General features: G+C 40.2%; 1 protein-coding gene across 1 annotated transcript in view; it reads right to left on the bottom strand.

Moving 5' to 3' along the window:
* The window catches only part of GCLC (glutamate-cysteine ligase catalytic subunit), a 64,153-nt gene that overhangs the window by 9,418 nt on the left and 34,686 nt on the right, over positions 1–20,049 (bottom strand). Inside the window, exons 2-9 of the mRNA XM_083177328.1 lie at positions 16,147–16,259; positions 14,316–14,498; positions 9,327–9,440; positions 8,494–8,552; positions 8,256–8,392; positions 6,565–6,639; positions 6,233–6,349; positions 5,949–6,087 (exon numbers count right to left, since the gene is read on the bottom strand). Of these exons, the coding sequence (XP_083033454.1) occupies positions 5,949–6,087; positions 6,233–6,349; positions 6,565–6,639; positions 8,256–8,392; positions 8,494–8,552; positions 9,327–9,440; positions 14,316–14,498; positions 16,147–16,259 (937 nt within the window). The remainder of the gene's footprint in view (positions 1–5,948; positions 6,088–6,232; positions 6,350–6,564; positions 6,640–8,255; positions 8,393–8,493; positions 8,553–9,326; positions 9,441–14,315; positions 14,499–16,146; positions 16,260–20,049) is intronic.

The following is a 20,049-nucleotide window of genomic DNA, read 5'->3' as shown; positions in this document are numbered from 1 at the left end:
GGCAAGGGCGACCTTTGAATATTTTTTTTAGGTGTATGTGGCATGATTTTGAGAAAGATTGAATATGGGGAACAAAGGAAAGTTCAGGAGTCGAGGATGACACCTAGGAGGCGAGCTTGAGTGGTAGGAGTGATTGTCATTCTCAACAGCGATAGAGATATCAGGCTGGTAACTACCATTTATTGGAGGAAATATAATTAATTCAGTTTCAGAAACATTCAGTTTGAGGTGGTGAGAGGACATGCAGAATGAAACCGCAGAAAGGCATTCAGAGACACAGCCCTATACAGATGGGGATAGGTCCACGGAGGATAGGGGAGCTGAGTATCATCCGCATACAGACGATACTGAAATCCAAAAGAGCTGATTAGTTTGTTAAGAGATGAGGTATACTTTGAGAAAAACAGAGGACCGAAGACTGAACCCTGAGGTACTCCAAATGATAGAGGTAGCGAAGAGAACGTAGAATCAGAGAAAGAACACTAAAAGAGCGATTAGGTAGGATGGGAACCAAGAGAGGGCTGTGTCTTTAAGACACTAGAGATTGTAGTTTTTGTATGAGAAGTGTGTGGTCAACAGTGTCCAAAGCAGCAGAAAGATCTTAAAGAATTAGTAGTGAATAGTGGTCTTTAGACATAGCAGTGACCGAATCATTCACAACTGTAGTCAGTGCTGTCTCTGTGGAGTGTTGGGAATGAAAACCTTACTAAAGTGGGTCCAATTAGTTGTGCGAGTTAAGAAAGTATGTGAGGCAAGGAAGCTGAGAGATGGGACTATAGTTTGAGAGAGCGAGCTTGGGTCAGAATTCTGTTTTTTTTCGGAGTAATAACTGAATGTTTGAACAATGAAGGAAAGATACCAGTACAGAAAGAGGTTACAGATTTTAGTTAAGGTTGGGATGAGTACAGGAGATAAAGATTTACTTATTTGTGAGGGTATAGGGTCAAGAGGAGAGGCAGTAGAGTGGGAGGAAGAGATAAGTGTAGATACTGAATCTTCATTTGTGGGTTGACCAAATGAAGCAAATGCGTCAGAGGGCTCAGGTAGGGAATTGAGCAGCTCACCGACTGAAATCTGAGCATACCAATTAATCTCGGATTTTGTCAATCTTATTCCTGAAGTAGGAAGCAAGATCTTGTGCACAGATGCTTGTCGGCTGCAATATCAGGCGGGTGTGTTCCCGGTCATCTGGTGCGGCGTTCAGCTGAACGGCTGTTTGAGCGATATCCTTCTGTAGATAGTGCACGGAACATGGTGGTTGGTAGTTACTCCAGCAGAAAAAAAAAGTGATGGATGAATGTTTAATATCCTTAACTAGTTTCTCTGCACTGGGGTCTCGGGCGGTTTTCCTCAGAAGGTAGCTACAAGACTCCAGTGCGGAGAAACGCATGTTCATCCATCACTTTTTTTTCTGCTGGAGTAACTACCAACCACCAGGTTCCATGCACTATCTACAGAAGGATATCGCTCACAGCCATTCAGCTGAAGGCCGCACCAGCAGCCAGATGACCGGTAAAACACACCACCTGATATTGCAGCAGACAAGCATCCGCACACACTGAACAGGAGAATACTCAGTACCGTCAACTAGCCACCGCTGCATCGAGGACAAGTGCAAGTACCCGGTGAGTGGTCCAGTAATACATCTAAGTGACCCCCCGAGTGGACATGATTGGGAGTACATCCTACTGGTTTCCTTGGTGCCTCATTACCACAATACTATTTGATGCCAGCGACTCTTATGCCGGCTCTTTGTGAGCAAGCTCTGGTACAATTACTGGAACTAAACTATCTGGTGGTTTCCTAACGAGTTAATTATTGGTTACTTATATGTTAGTTGGGCACCCACTAAGCTATTTGCTTAGTTTTCCGCGCCCCCTCACGGGGCTTGACACGCTATATAAAAAGTCAACTCCATGCCGACATGGATAGTGGGGGTATGAGTGTACTAACTATAGTAGGTGCCCAAATAACAGATAAATACCAATTATTGGATCATTTCCATCTCCTGCGTATGTGAGGTATTTATCCCCAAGCATCAATTAATATAAGCGCTGGCCAGCCGATACTAAAAGGGAGAAAATAATATTGATTGAGTAACATTTATCTCCAGTAAAAATAAGGGTTTTGTTTAAAATTATTTAGCAATTGCTTTATTATAATTATTGTTACTTTGTCTTTTATCAATTGTGTCATTTTTATTGTATTCTTTATTTATTTTGTATTGATTATTATTGTTCATAATAAAATTTATTATTTATTTATTTATTCTCTTCTTTCCTGTTCCCCAAAACGAGTAATTTTCCAGATTACATTTGGGAGATGCATATATACTGTGTGTATAATTTAGTAAATTATATTCTGTTGGTTATTTTTCTTGATTTAATTTCTTTGCGCCTGAATCTTTCTATAGTATTGTTTTCATAGTTTGGACATACCTGGCTTAGAGTTATACAGATAGAGTCTACCATATCCAGAGATCTCTTATCCGAAATATTCCAAAAACAGTGTTTTTTTTTTTTTAGAATATTTAGGATTTTTTATTTGTTGTCAGGATCTTCTTCAGTGGTCCCAGGAGTGAATTGTGCCGGTATTATCACCAGCACGCCTGCAAACTCGCCCAGTGCACCTCTGGGACCACTGAAGAAGATCCTGAAGGCCACGGGGGGACCAGGTAAGTATGTTAAAACAAATATCCAAAAACCGTACAAATCCCTTATAAGAAATGCTTGTGGTCCCGAGCATGTCCGATAAGGGATACTCAATCAATAATTTGACTTGCGATTGTTAATACCTGCTTAATGGTGTTGTTCAGGTGGTCATTTCTAAATATTACATATATGTGAGTACACACTGACTAGGACAGCTGACCAAAGATTGCATACAATGCTATGGCTTGTAGTGAAGTAAAATGTTAAAGATGTCAAGTTACCCTGTATTTGGCTAGTCCGATACCAGCCTAGTATGGCTGTAATTAGCAAGGCATCAATGACTAAATTTGCAAACACAGGTAGTACAATATAAAAGCATATTATGTTATTATAATGGGAAATAAACCAGCCCTCTAGTAAGGATTGGAACTGGTGGCGCTTTATAGGAGTGGCTTCTCAGGAGCTGAATAAAACAAGTTTGTTACTCCTGCATACACATAAAAAAAAAAAAAGCAGCTACACTTGGGGCCTTATTCTAGTTCACTGACAAAATCCTTTTAAGATGGACAAAACCATGTGCACTGCAGGGGGGAGCAGATGTAAAATGTGCAGAGGGAATTAGATTTGGGTGAGTTATTTTGTTTCTGTGCAGGGTAAATACTGGCAGATTTATTTTTACACTGCAATATAGATCTCACTGAAGTAAAACCCAACCCAAATCTAATTCTCTCTGCACAAGTTACATCTGCCCACCTGCAGTGCACATGGTTTTGTCCATCTTAGAAGGATTTTGTCAGAAAGAGTAAACTAGAATAAGGCCCTTGGTTACCTTTGATAAAGCAAAAAAGGTGCCCATACACGTCACAATATTGGATACAATATCACATCTCATTGCATCTCGGTTTTGCGATAAGATGAGATCTAGTACAAAAAAGTATGTGCAGCACACACTGTACTAGATCTCATCGCAAAACGGAGATGCGATATTGTATCCAATATTGGATACAATAATTGTAACGTGTATGGGCACCTTAACAAGTGTAGCGAAATGCATCAGAGATTGCTGCTACCCACTTTTCACCACCCAATATATTGGATTGCAGTCTGAACCAACCCTCCAGTACTCTACACTTATACCCTCCCCCCCCACCTCTTCAAATCCTGCTATTGGGGGGAACTACACAGACAACAGCAGCTACCGCTCCCCAGGCATTCACTCCTTATTGGGAAATTAAGGGCCTATCATCTTATTGTCCTTCAACATCTTTCCAGTGGATATCCGCGATTTTTGCCAACATTGGGCCGATCACATGAACACTCCATGGACACATATCTATAATAACGGTCATCCGGTTTGGGTTTGAATAGGAATGGACTCACATTTATTGCTGCTAAATTGTGGAAGTGAGTGGTTGTGGTTTCTATTGTTCCTTTACCTTACCATGGGGCAGATGTATTAAGCTTTAACAAGAGATAAATCCAAGGGTGATAAGGAGAGATAACCGTCCAGCCAATCACCTCCTAACTGCCATGTTACAGCCTGTGTTTGAAAAAAGTCAGAAAGGAGCTGATTGGCTGGACGTTTATCTCTCTTTATCACCCTTGCATTTATCTTTTGTTAAGGTTTAATACATCTGCCCCATTGTCTGTTAAATGTTATTTTATCATATCCCTTATTAAATAATTATGTAAAGATCATCCAATTCATTATCCATTTTTTTTTCCCAAAGACAATTTAACGCTGCTTTTTCTTGCGTTATTTTAATTACTGTATCACATATACAGTTAGGCAGCATAGTGAAAGTGTGAGGATATTATAATACAGAGATATCAAATACAGAGGTTATTACAAAAGGGTGAAAGGCAGTGCTAAACAGGACAAAAACAGATCACAAAACATCTTCGTGCCTAAAATCTGTGTGTCCTGAATTTGTTATTGCATTACTTAACCCTTTTAAATAAACCCTTCTAATATAACCCTGAGCAGCCTAGTGAATTCCCTTAAAAATTACGGATCCTGTGCATGTGAACTCAATACCACTAACTAAAGGCCAAACAAGCCCCCCCTCCCAAATTGCAAGGCTGGCAATACAACTTAAATATAAACAAACATTGAAATAGCAGATTGCCAACATTTGAAAGTAAAATTACGTTTAAACTTCGTAAAGACCACTAAAAAGGTTATAAAATATTAATAGTGTCATTATTAGCAGTGTCCAGGCATTCCAAATCATCTAGCTGGCGCACAGCTGTCATCATTACTAGCTTTGACCTCTGGTCAAAAAGGCTTCATTTTACTAGCAACCATATATATTGTTTGTGTATCTATTTATTTATTTATTTATTACAGGAGCCATGTCATCAAAGTATCTTTGGAATCTAAAAAATAGTTACTTATTTAATCCATGCATCAAACAAGGAAAGGTCTTGAACCTGTAAAATACGCCCAACGTTTCGGTCCCAAATGGAGGACCTTTGTCAAGGAAACGGCAGCAAATAAAAAGGGACAATAAAAAGTAAAAAAAAAAAAAAAAAAATGCATAAAATAAGATAAAGAATTGATAATATATATTATAACAATTAACAATAATAAAACAACAAGTAATGATTTGTTAAGATAGTATGGTGTAGGGCACATTTTTTATCTATATAACAGGTTAAGAAAGTGTTTGAGTTATGTTTATTTGATATATGTCAGGTAGTCTCTAGTCCCGGTGTTTACCTAGTTTAATTACACAATTGATGTGTCCCTTTTTGTTAGACACACAATTTGGATTTGAACATAGAAAGGTAGGGGTGGCTATTCTGGTTAGTACCGGCCACCATAGTAAAAAGAGAGTCTCTGATCAGAATTTAAGATTATTGTTGCGTACGCCAGCCGGGCACTTCTGTTTTCACTGGAAATGCGGCAGTGCGTTCCACCGACTGAAAGATGCCTTCGGGCGTCCGTTCCACTGTAGGCAGCGAGATACTAATTGAAAATTGGCACCAAGCAGTATGTGAGGCATAAGTACTGGGAGGCTGCATGATTATTTTTTTAACAAAATTAATTTTTGGCGAGTGCTCTTTTCCCTAATTTTGGACATGTGTGTGGACGCAACCAACATCGAAAATTTTTAAATAAATTGGGACTGGAATTTTTAAATCAGTTTGAGCGCATTTTTTTACAGTCTTGTCCCAAAAAAAAAAAAAAATAGAAAGCCAAGCAACTCAGGATGTATTTTAAGAAGGTTTGGTTTTTAAATATGCATAACTATTACATACAGTGCCATAATAAATATAATTTTATCCGCTTACCCTCTCTTGTTAGCTGGTTATAGATCTCTTTGTCTATAGTTAAATCAATGTCATTGTATTTTTCACCACATGTAGATAGATAACTATCTATAGAATCATATCGGGATTTACTGATTCTGTACTTGTCATTCTTCAGAGGCTATTTAAAAAAAAAAAAAAAAGAATATTTATTTTTTAAAGTTAACATATATGTATGTATTATTTAATAAGTCATCAATTTCATAAAAATAAAAAAAAAACGCTGATGAATAAAATGTGCATGCAATTTAATTCTAATAAAATACCTGCAGGCCTCTTTCTTCTTTAGTTCGATCATCTACAGAGGCAGATATGACTCCCCACCGGCAATCAATGTCAGACACATATCCCCGGTAGAAAGGGGCAGCAGCACTCAAAGCCATCTAAAAAAGTGGTGGTGACAAAAAAACCCCCCCCAAAAATATATATGTGACTATTTGTCGAAGCAAGGGAGGACGACTTTAATCAACTATAAAATTATTTTCAACTGAATAAAATTGGTCAGAGGATATACCCATGTAAAAGGTATCTTCTGTAGCTGAAAAGAATGATCAACTGTGTTGCCACAGTAGTTATTTTATAGTTTATGCAAACTTACCACAATTGGACATATCGTAGCTAGCTGGTCATAAAGAGACCTAGCTTCGGAAATGCTGCAAGCCTGGAAAGTTACCTAATGCAGGAAAAACAGGTCAAAGAAATAAGAAAAATCTGGGGCTGGCATGCATTATAATCCTTACTCAAGCAAGTACTTTTTTCTCTTAGTCATGAGACATTAATGTTCTTTTGTGATTAAAGTGCACTGCAAATGACCCATTACAGCACCGCGCACCCCCAAACCTGTACTTCGATACGCAAGCCTGAAGCAGGTGGGAGGGCGGCCTGACATGGTTTCACTCAAGCGGTCACCATGGAGAGTGTTGAAATAGTGCTCTTGTAAACACCTCCACTATACTCAAAAGGTATCGTCAGAAAAGACCGGTGTGGAAGCAAAGTCTACATTATACAGGTGGTGGTGGGGGTCTTATATACAGTTTCTTACATAGCGCAGCAGATTGCATTGCACTTTACAATTGTAGACAGTGATAAATCAAACTGGATAACAGACAGACAGACTTGGAGTTAAGAGGGCCCTGCTGCAAGCTTACAATTTATAGGGACATAAGAGGGAAACACAAGGACAGGCACCAGAAAGATCATAGCAGTCCCACCAAGTTGCAGGTCCAAAAGAAAAGGTATATACTGTAATACATAAGTGACTCCGAGTGTTATGAGTGTGGAACTTAAATATGATAGGCTGCATGAAGAGGTTTCAGGGAATGCTTGAAAGTTTGGAGGTAAGTGGATAGTCTTATTGTGCGTGGAAGGGCATTCCATAGGATGGGAGCAGCCCGATGAAAGTCCTGTAATTGTGAATGGGAGCAAGTGATCCGTGCAGAAGAGAGACGCAGATCTTATGCAGAGAAAAGTGGTCGAGATGGAAAAATTTTTGTGATATGTAAGGAGGATACATGCTGGTGCAGTATGGTTAATCGCTTTATAAGCGAGTAGAAGGGTTTTATAGTTATATTGACATAGCTGACAGTGTTTGTAGACCCTCAAGCACTCCACTCTAATCCCTAAGAAAGAAATGAAGTGACCAGGAGAGTAGCAGCCAGAGGCCGGTTTCACACACTCCGGCTCCTGCCAGACGGTGAAATCCCGCACGGCCAGGGAGCCGTGCCGCACACAGTAGTTGTGAATGGACACTATTGTGTCCATTCACACGGGACGGCCCGGCCGCACGGCTGCAGCCGGATCCAGCCACTGGAAGGGACGGCTGCCGGGCTGTGGCCATCCCCTCCATGATAAACTAGTGTGTGCGGCACGGCTCCCTGGCCGTGCGGGATTTCACCGTCCGGCATGAGCCGGAGTGTGTGAAACCGGCCTAAGGGATGACCACTCAGCTAAGAAAGAAACCTACATATGAATTGTTCACCTGCTTTTTCTGTGTACTCATTGTCTGCACAAGGCCCCCTACTTTGAATAGAAAATCCTAATTATAAGGAAGTGGAGTTCAAAAGATCTTTGGTTAACAGCTCACCACTTGTTTCAGCAAATAACTTGCTTAATTCACATAACGGGTGCCGCCAGGTTAGTTTTCATAGGACTAAGCTGTTGATTTAGGACACAATGTATAGTCATAACACGTGACAGAGGGAAACCGCTGTAACCTGCTGCAAACACCACAACCCCTGATAATTACAGTAAAGAATTCTACACCCTATTGAATCCTAATTTACTACATACCTGAAGGCAGCAGTTTCCCATGCCAAATCCCATGGCATCCATGTAAATATGATCCGGCTTCGATGCCTTGGCTTCATTACCACCATCATTCACAAATCTTTCAATAAACGGCGAGATCGTTTTTCGATCTTTGAAAACTACATAGAAAAAAAAAAATACACAAACCAAAAAAAATGAAGCAGTTGCAGGACATATGGGCAACCAACATTAAAAACAGAACAACTAAAAAGATACTCACTCGGAACATTAATAGCAACTTTTTCACCTCGTCTGTGTCTAATATTTCTAGTCAAAGTACTGTTAAAAAAAAAAAAAAAAAAACACGTTAAAAAAAAAAATACACAAAAATAAATATTTAAAAAACAAATAAATTGTATAAGTGCACTTTAAGCCTAGCACAGTGGTTCCCAAACTGTGTGCCTAGGCACCCTGGGGTGCCTCAGGACACTTGCAGGGGTGCCTTGGGTTGGTGGACCAGGATCAATTCATATTATTTATGGTCAATGTACCAGGCAAAACCAGTTCTTGTGGCTGCCAAGCATAATGTATGTGGACAAACAGGCGCAAATCCTGTCCCTCACCAGATAACTGACATATAAAACACTATGCACTTAATTTAATATATATATATTTTTTTATTTCTCGATAAGAAGCATTTGGCCTAGGGGTGCCTTGAAAATATTTTGATGCTCTAGGGTGCCGTAATTCCAAAAAGTTTGGGAACCACTGGCTTAGCAGAAACATACATTTAGTAGCATATTTAGTACAAAAACCTCAATATGGATCATCCCGTACAGGAGGACTAAGCTAGCTTAGGCTAATTTTAAATGCTTCATAAACAAGCTATTCCTCAGACCACCCTCAAAAAAATAAACTATGCATACGTTCTTAGGACCAAATGTATATTGTGAAAATATAAATTACATGCACAGATTTAAACTTAGGTCACTACCATGGGCACAAAAAAACAACAACCCCAGTTTTTATACAAAGATGGCCTTCCTTGCTAACCCAATGCAACATGTGTTTGACAAAAACTACTAAAAAGTTCCACAACAACACTGAACGCACCTAAACCGGGGATGTTTGTTAATCGCTTCATCTGGAAAAAAAAGTGACCTTGAGGCTCCCTGCTCCACTGGAGTAGGCGGAAACTCCGGCAATGTGAATCCAGGACATCCCAACCTATATAAAAACAAAAACATAATGCTGGAAGTAGGAGAAGCACTACGCAATATGGACATCCTGCATTACCACTGATCTAGATTAAAAACACAGTTTAAGTACAAAAGGAATTTCTGACATCTGAAGGCATATTCCTAACCAATATCTAGGCTAACGTGCACTATTTCCCATGTTTTTAACAAGGTCCCTCAAAACTGATAATTTATTAAGCCATCTGCGTTTTCTCTCGTGTCTACAGCAAGAGGAGAAATGCAGTGCTCTGCAACAACCTTCTCAGGTCCTGTCAGTTTAAGTGGGGTTCTACATTTCAAATATCACAAATGTTATTTAGAAATAGTTGCTCTGCTGCTTCACTCATAGTGTTTGATGGTGTTCTGCAAGCTACGGTTTTATTCTGTCAGCGCGCTTTAAAAAGGTTTTGCTCCAAGAGCCAAACTAGGTTTGTTCAACAGTCTAAAAGTGCCCATACACATTATAATTATTGTATACAATATTGCATCTCATCTCGATTTTGCGATATTGTATATAATTGTAATGTGTATGGGCACCTTGAGGCTACTGTGATATTCGCTTGCACCACTGGGGATCATGATACTTGAGCATCTGTAGAAGGCAGAAACTGTCCAATTGGCCTTGCTCCATCTCAGAGATAACCAATAGGTTAGAAAATCAGAGTGTAGCAAACGTACAAGTGCAAGAGCTCCACTTTTTACTAAAGCTGCATACACACTATGCCATAATTGCAGCCAACAATAAAATTAACGATCTTGAAGGATTGCTTTATCAATGAAACATTTATCTTTAGGATTCATACACGCTGAATAGGCCGCGTGCCTTGTAGATTTGCTTCCACCTATTGCTTTGCACACAAGGATTTACATAAATGGGAAGCCACACCTTGAATAGATGTTCCTATATCTTCCAAAACCCATGGCTATTATGGGCCTAAGTTCTACAGACCTCAAGGAAGTATCAGATCATCAATATGAAAGTGCATGCTCAGCAGATTGACTACATGAACATCTTTCCATTCGATGGTAGTGGCTGCTTGGGCTAAGAAGGTAGGAGAGAAGATGTAGAAGTTAGTCACCAGATTACAGTCATCGGGGGAAACATACTAAGATGGGAGTTCTATTTGTACATGGATGTTGCTATGGGCAATCGTCTTTATAATCTGCCTTAATGCTGTAGGTTGATCATTTCATGGCTGTTCTGACTTACATGGGTTACGCACTCATGGATGCAAAGCCTAGCCTCAAATTGTGGCTTCATTTATTGCTACCAGATAAATACTTTGAACCAAAGAGCTGGGAAAGTGCTGCACACTAATCTGTCCTCATACAGCTAGTATCTGTGCATATAATCAGCTCTTTCGGATTTCAGTATCACTTATATGCGGATGATACTCAAATCTATCCATCAACCCCAGAGTTGTCACCAGTGGTTTTGGCCACATCTTGGATGTCTTCTCGCCAACTCAAACTCAATATTTCCAAAACGGAATTACTTATATTCACACTAACTAAGAACAGTTACCATCCTGACATCTCCATTGCTGCCGACAACTTGACAATCCACCCTACCCCACAAGCTCGTTGCTTAGGGGTCATACTCGACTCTGAACTGTCCTTTCTTCCCCACATTCAATCGGTCTCCTAATCATGTTACATGCATCTAAAAAAACATATCCAAAATATGACCCTCTCTCACACAAGACACTACTAAGGGGGAGATTCAATCGCCGTCGAGCATCTCCCATGGGGGAGATGCTCGACGGGCCCTATTCAATGCTGTCTTCCCCGACAGCATTGAACAGGGTTTCCTGTCAGAACGAGCCCGACATCTCTAGCTGTCGGGCTCGTTCTGCCGAGAACAGCCGGGAAGTGACGAGCTGCCGGCTGCAGCTCGTCACTTCCCGGCCGCAACTCGCGGCCACGCCCCTTCTCGTCCCGCTGCAGGCGGGACATTGAATCCCGCCTGCGTGTTCTCGGTCGAGCTGACCGAGAACGGGACTGGGTCACGGCTGGCGAGCAAGCTAGTCTGCCGTGACCCGAAGATTGAATACCCCCCTAAATCTCTTATCCATGCACTCATTATATCCCGCATTGATTATTGCAATAGTCTCCTAACTGGTCTTCCCAAGTACAGACTCTCGCCACTGCAATCCATTTTAATGCTGCTGCTAGGCTGATCTTCCTAGCAAGATGCTCAGTCTGCTGATCCGCTCTGCCAGTCCCTTCATTGGTTGCCTGTATATTACCAGATTCAATATAATACACTTCTACTCACATATAAAAGCTATTAACTATACTGCACCAGCTTATATCTCTTTACTTATCACAAAATATCTCCCATCTCGACCACTCCGCTCTGCAGATGATCAGCAGCTCTCTTCTGCACGGATCACTAGCTCCCATTCACTATTACAGGACTTTCATCGGGCTGCTCCCACCCTATGGAATGCCCTTTCTACGCACAATAAGACTCTCCACTAGCCTCCAAACTTTCAAGTGTTCCCTGAAAACACACCTCTTCAGAGGCAAGCCTATCATATTTAAGTTCTACACGCATAACCATCTGAGTCACTTATGTATTATTTAGCTTCCCTTCTGGACATGTAACTTGGTGGGACTGCTATGCTATTACTGGTGCCTGTCCTTGTGTTTCCCTTCTATATCCCTATAGATTGTAAGTTTGCAGCAGGGCCCTCCTACCTCCAAGTCTGTCTGTTGTTACCCAGTTTGTTTCTTCACTGTCTACTATTGTAAAGCGCTACGGAATCTGCTGCGCTATATAAGAAACTGCAAATAAATAAATGGTGGAACAGAGTTGCTTCAAGTGTAGCAGCAAACTTAAACATTTTCCATTAAATTCATCAAAAAGCCACGTCATGTACTAGAAACACTAGGCTGCAACTTTATTATTACAGGAATTCATTTTACTGTAGACACAGATGAGGCAGAAATTGGTGTGAGAAATCATCATGACCACTCACGTGAAAGTCCTGTTTATACAATGTAGTTATCAATCAGTTTTATTTATGCACGTTTGAACAAGGAGATGCTTTGCAGAGACTAGACCCCTAGAACCTGGCATGTGGAGAATTACTTTAGTTGCATCAAAGAGCCAGAGCATAAAATGTAATCTGCTGCCTAAAAGCATCGCCTTTAGCATGTTCCGCCCTTTGTGTAGCTCAACACGACTTTAGATTTACAGATTGTGGCTAGGATAAGGGGTTCCCAAACAGTGTCATCAAGGAATCCCAACAGTCCAGGCTTTAAAGTTAATCACTGCTTGTGCTCAGATGGCATAATCAAATTTACTAAAAAAGTCATCCTTTCCCAAGCATGTATATTCTAAAAATGTGGGCTTGGAACACTGGACTAGATAAGGGTCTGACAGTGAAAGCTTGAAAAGCCAAAAGGAACAGGTTTTGATCCTTTAACCCTCCAGGAAACCAAAATAGAGTCCCTTCTCAAACTTATTCAGGTGGTTCCCACTGTAGTCACCAGTGTGGCAGATAAGGTGTAGTACAATGGGATTACATTGATTGAGGAGCAGTGCTGTGATCTAGCCCCACTGGTGAACGGATCCTACGGAGCTTATTCCTACTTTGAAAATCCAGCTGCTTCCCTGTGCCTACACTGCCCAAGTACTGCCTCCCTTTACTGCTAGAGTCCCCAAACTCTTGCTTGACCCACCACATCTTCAACCTGACCTGGTTGAGACCCAACCCCTTCATCCCCTCCTGTAGCCTATTTAAGCTTTTCATTCTTCCTGGCACAGTGCCCCAATATCTGCCATACCGCCAAGCACTGCTGATAAGTCTGCACAGCAGTATCCCACTACTGGCCAGTTGTAGACATTAGAAGCAACTGAGAAAACAAACCCACCTGCCTCCCCATTGTGTATTTGGTGGCTGTCAGGTTAACGTTGATTTTACAGATATCCGTAAAAACAAGAGAGAGATCGCTATATCAATATTTCTATCTATTCTATAAAATCACTGTGGGCAAATTTTAAAACCCTGTTTACTTGATTCAATCCTGCAAACACTTAAAAAAAAAATTGTCAAGTTAAGAGAGCGCTGAGCCTGCATGCTCCAGTCCAATAGAATAAGTTCAGCAGGCAATGGTACCTTAAGAATACTAAAAATAAAAAGAAGGGGGGGGGGGGGATGTTGGACCACATAGCAATATCAACATTTACAGTAGGTTCACCCCTGTGGCATACAGGGTTTCCATTAGTATACTCAAAACAATTCTGACTGCTTGAAGGTTAAGTCTTTGACAAAAGGCTCCCAAACTAAGTTTTTAAAGCCATCCATGCTTCCTTCCCTTCCCTGTACACTGTACTTTATTTTTATCATGAATTTATATAGCACCACAAGGGATCCACAGAGCCCAATTACAGAGTTTATAAGCAAGAAAACAGTACACCTAGGATTTTATGGGATTTTGGTCAGCATTGATTTGACAGTGGACTCTCTTTTCGGGGGCTCCATTTGCTCCTTTGCAACTGGTATTATGTATATTGGAGGGTTTTGCTAAAATCTTCATTTTATGTGGCCACTACGTACACTCCGTGGTTAGAGGTTACCACAAACCTTAAAGGTGCGTACATACTGTTAGATCTTGCATTCAATTCGATTTCTACTATATAGTCTTGCCTGGCAAGACTATTTTCCTTTGATTTCCGCTATATGTGACTGTGCATTAGGATCGAATCTGCATTGAATGCAGCTAACCGCATTCGATTTCTATTCAATTTTGCTTCTATAAGCAAAATCGAATAGAAAACTAGTGCATATCTCACTGTGTGTACCCTCTATAATATCAACAATATTTCAGGATACCACCTTAACTACTCCATTACCTTGGAAAGGATGTTATAGTGCAAATTGAATGATTATCTGCAAGCAATGATGAAGCTTCCTGGCGCCGTTTCCTCATATTGTCTTCCACGGTATTAAACTCTGACATTGTTCCGCCATAAGGCTGCCCAGGTGTACCTTCAATCATATAACTACCATACTCTGGTCTCCAAAGTGTTGGGTGACTTAATATAGGAGAAAAAAAAAAAAAACACAGGATGTTTAATACTTTATTTGCAGAACTTTAAACATTTATCAACACTGCAGATAAGTGCAAGGCCGCACTAAAAGTATAGCAGCCAGACAATGAAAATATATTCAAATAATTTACATAAATACATGCATACAATATAAGAAAGCTAGACAGTAACAATAAAAAGAAATATGTGCTACAACACACATTAACTTACATCGACAGACATGCATGCAGCATAAAACAATTAAAAAGACACAAACAGTATTGTTAAATAACGCCACCCATATCCTTCCAACACACATAAAGGGGGATATTCAATGTTGCAGATCTGTGGCACATTGGTGAAATAAAGTCTGTTTTCACAAATAATAGATGGAATACCCCCATCTACTCAAAGTTTTTCTCCCTGATTTTCTCAAACAATCCGGAAAAGACGGATTTGCGATTCCAGCACTGGCCTGAACGATCTATCAGGGCCAATGCTCTCCGGTGAGAACAGTGGCCCTGCCCGACAATATTACTAGATTTATCCTGCATGCTGGATATTAATAGCGAGGCGATAGTGCCATGCATTGCGATCGCTCCTACATACAGAGCGATGTAGGGGCACTTTTTAAGCGATCTAGTTAGATTGCTTAGAAAATTCCCTGAAACCACCACGTGTGTAGGCCCTATTAGAGTAAGTTATTTGATAGCGTGCAGTTGTGCTACTGATTGGCAACATGTTTCATGACTGGAAGACATAAATAAGTTGATTTGGTTCTGGACCACCAACTGGAGACACCCCTGCAAGAGCCTGGTGGCACCTTAGAAAACAGTTTTGGAATCACTGGGTTAAGCGGAATAATTAGGCTTGAAATTCTATTTATTTCTAAATGAATGAAAAATCAAACAACTTTTACTACTCTACAACAGGGGTGGCCAAACCAGCCCTCAAGATGTATCAACAGTCCATGTTTACCAGGATTTTTGAATTCTCCACGCCACACACCGGATCCTGCTTCCCACTCATTATCGGATGAGATACATCGCAGGTGATTGGCACCCAGTATGTGCCGCTCACGGTTGCACATAAGATTTAGATTTAGACATTTGACTTAGATTTGCACGAGATGGCACTTCATACACTTGCGTTTGGGCTGATTTCTCAGCCTGTTCGACTGGAATTGGGTGAAATCTGCCCCGAATAGCACAGTGTATGGGGGCTTTTAGTCAGTATTTTGACTAGATCACAGACTATCCTTAGCAAGACAAAATCATTTGGTCAAAACCTCCATTGCATCTAGCCAAAATTGCTTAATCAAAATGGTCAATTAGCCAATATCTCAGTTTGTACAACGCTTATCTCTAGAGACTGCATATAAAAGATAAGACAGAAATTGGAGGGGGAAAAAAATGCTATGAATTGTGAATCCTCTGCAGTCTGATGTTCCTTATCCAATGAACTGGAATTACAGTCAGCAACAGCCATGTAAATGACTTGCTAAGTAAACCAGTGCAGATGGTCATGTATATCAATAGAATGAACAGGAGGAAATTTAAACACAAACACACACACACACAAAAGAAAAAAACACACACAAAAACACATGGAGGTAAAAGAACTGGTTAAGAAAATATAATTGAAGGAAACATACTTAGGGTTTATTTTTTCACCTCTGTCCTGAAGGGTATCAAGCATTTCTTCTCCTTTAAGCACTAAACGCACTTTTTGATTTTCATGATCGAAGGCAATCAATATGTACTCCACCTAATTAGAAGACAAGATACAATTTTCTCAATTCAATTTAGACATACTGTACATCTCCTTCAAATGGAAAGTTTTGCGGCACCAGTTATTAACACATACCAGGGGAGAGCAGATTACATGACCTTTGTGAACTTGAAATTCACACTACAGGAGTACTTCAATTTACAGTGACAGGCAATTCCTAGCACAGTTTGAAGTAAAATCTAAAATGATGATAAGAATGAGTTATGTGCATTTCACTTGGAATAAGGGGGTGGAATTAAAGACTTAAAAATTATTTGCAAACTTAACATGCATTTGGCTGCTTAGGAAACATAGGAGATTGATTGAGGACTCAAGACTGATCATTGCATGTGTCCCATTTAGAGCCCATACACGGTGCTATTTGCGGGTTTGATGCGATGCACTCGCCCGCGCACATCACACAGTTCAAAAAGTATATGCTGCACATACTATTTGAACTAGCTTCAGATGAAAAAAAGAGGGTTACAGAGTCCTGGGCGCTTCTTTCTGGTGTTATGCTGCCTTGCCTTAACCTGAGAGGGCTATTCCTTCTTCACCCCAATAGAAGCAGTGCAAATAGGTTTTTGTTTGGTAAGGGATAAGGCGCTACATCAGATTAATCATAGATAGTTTGAATACTTAGCTTCTTATGGTTGGTGGTGATCAATTTTCGTCTCCTGTGCTTCTTCTTATATAAGAATGATCCTCGTTGTTGTTTTAATATATGGATAGAAGAGAAAATTGTTTAGTGATGAGGGAACTTCACTGTAAACGTCCCTTTTTGTCTTATGTTTGTCTGTCTGTCTGTCTTGCTCTCTTACTCCTCTTTCCTCCCAGCTCTCCAACCAGTAACTCATGGAGCGGCTGGATCAGTTACTGGTTGGAGAGCTGGGAGGAAAGAGGAGTAAGAGAGCAAGACAGACAGACAGACAAACATAAGACAAAAAGGGACGTTTACAGTGAAGTTCCCTCATCACTAAACAATTGTTTTCTCTTCTATCCATATATTAAAACAACAACGAGGATCATTCTTATATAAGAAGAAGCACAGGAGATGAAAATTGATCACCACCAACCATAAGAAGCTAAGTATTCAAACTATCTATGATTAATCTGATGTAGCGCCTTATCCCTTACCAAACAAAAACCTATTTGCATAGCTTCAGATGAAATTGCATGCAAAGCGCATGCAATGATCGCAGAGTGTATGGGCAACTTTATATAGGAATATATTTTTTTTTTCCCCCAACACAACATTTTTTATTTTAAGTTATATAACAAATATGAATTATACACCAAATATATTGTATTGGCTTATGCCGGGTACACATTTAAAAGACATATGGTCATTAGGTCTACACCAACTAGGTCGACAAGCACTGGGTCAACAGGCAGGAAGGTCGAAATGGGTTTAGATCGACATGGGTCAAGGTCGACACAAGCATTAGGTCGACAGTCAAAAGGTGGACATGAGGGTTTTTCACTGTTTTTTGAGCCGACATGCAGTATTTCACGCCCTACCATCCACTAGGGCGCGGTGGAAGCACCATGCCCGCAGCATAGCGAGGGGATGCGGTGCACTTCAAACTGTGTCCATGTCGACATTCGGGTCAAAAAAAAGAGTGAAAAACCCCATGTCGACCTAGTTGGTGTAGACCTAACAACCCACACCCAGAATAAATATCTGGAGATGTATGGGAGAAAATTACCATCAAATATTTGCTCCTACACTCTGGAAAACAAACAGACAGTGGCCAATTAGACAAACTGGATAGATCAATTTGTTGTAAAAACTTCTACAAACAATCGCTTTTGTCTATTTTCCAGCATTTGGGAGTGAATGGTTGATTGTCATATACTCAGATACCTGAAGATGCATACACACTGTACAATCTTTTTGACCAATTTGGTTGAAAGACATTTCCATTGAACCCAGTGTCCTGGACGAAAGTGGTTGACGACAGATGAAAGATCTAGTTACATTTTATAGGCTTTTTGAAAGCTATCCAAATTGAGCTGCACGCACAGTTGATGATCAATCTTAATGAACAACTGGTGGGTATGCGCATCATTATTCGTCATTCGTCTGCCGTCAACATCTTTCGTCCAGAACACTGGGTTCAATAGAAACGTCTTTCAACCAAATTGGTAAAAAAGAAAATTGTCCAGTGTGTAATTGCACCTTTACCAGATTTTTGTTCCCACCAGACAGATTGGACAGATAAATCTGTAGGTGTGTAACCACCTTTAGGTTGTGTACAAACTATGCTGACATATCCTTCAACATAGTGGACGATTTAGTAAGCAGTCACACTTATCAAGATATCTATATAGACATTACAGCTAAGCAGGACACTACTATACAATGCTGATCCAACAGGTGTATACCTGAGAAATCTGTGAATGTCATTTTCACACACCTGCTGAGCAGCTACTGATATATCAACCAGTGTGCATCCAGCTTTACTGTAAGTCTACCAAGCCCATAATAATGACCATATATTTCTAATTCTTTGATGCCCCCTTTGCAGTTTTATGCTTTGTATCAGGGGAACTAACCAATAGTGGATTCAGATGATTGTGGTCAGCAAAAGTTGGACCAAAGCAGGGCTTTTGGGCACCCCAATAGTCTCTGTAGCCTAGAGAAGCCGCATTATGTGGCTAATAGCCAACACTGGTGTCAAGTATTACAAACAATGTACTAGCTTCATCATTTAGGCATCTCTCTGCTTAAGCACAGCCTGGTAAATCTGACAGTGGCATTAAACCAACTGTGCTCGTGCATTAAGTTGTACTGAACGAGAATTGAGTGTGTGCTCATTATGGTGTGAAATAGATTAAAAGGTAGGTAAAATAGGGAAAGCAGCCAGAGCTAGTCAATTGACTGAATCATAACTGGCACTTAAGGAAGAAGATAAAATTACAGTGACTATATAATGAGGCTTAGTAGTTTCTAAAATGCATTTGGTCATCCTCTATTTATAAAGATGTCTTAAGGGATCTGCAGTAAACATGTAAGAAAAACTGTGACTTAAGGTGCACATACATGGTACAATTTAACGCTTCCGCACACATCACATCGCAAAGCACAAAGTATGTGCTGCACATACTTTTTGTATTATATTGCATTGCAAAACTTATGCGATGTAATCTTGTCCAAATCGCATAAATGTACCATGTATGGGCACCTTTACAGTTAAATACAATAGAGAACAAATACAGATTATATAATCATAGCTGCGTCAGTAGAAGACACTGGAATAAAGATCAGTGCGGCAGAAAACCCACAGGATTTTGTACCATTAACGAGAGTTTAAGAAAAACTGAAAGCATATAGCTGTGCTCATAAGTTTACATACCCTAGCAGAATTTGCAATTTTCTGGCCATTTCTCAGAGAATATCAACGATAACTCACAAACTTTTCACTCATGGTTAGGGGTTAGGTGAAGTCATTTATTGTCAAACAACTGTTTACCTCTTTTTAAATCATAATGAAAACAGAAACTACCCAAATGACCCTGATCAAAAGTTTAGATACCCTGGAGATTTTGGCATCATAACATGCACACAAGTTGACACAAACGGGTTTGAATGGCTCCTAAAGGTGACCATCCTCACCTGTGATCGGTTTGGTATGTCTGTATGTATGTCTGTATGTATATTGGGAGCCACTGCCATCTATCTCTATAACAGGATTAAGTGATCTATTGTTCTATGTATTGTATTGCAGCTGAGAACAATAGGATAGCCATGGCTAGCCATCCTGAGCCATGGCCTAAGCAAGAT

The sequence above is a fragment of the Crinia signifera genome, chromosome 3 (assembly GCF_055691185.1).
Source record: "Crinia signifera chromosome 3, ASM5569118v1, whole genome shotgun sequence".
NCBI classification, from domain to species: domain Eukaryota; kingdom Metazoa; phylum Chordata; class Amphibia; order Anura; family Myobatrachidae; genus Crinia; species Crinia signifera.
This window is presented reverse-complemented; position numbering and strand designations above follow the sequence as displayed.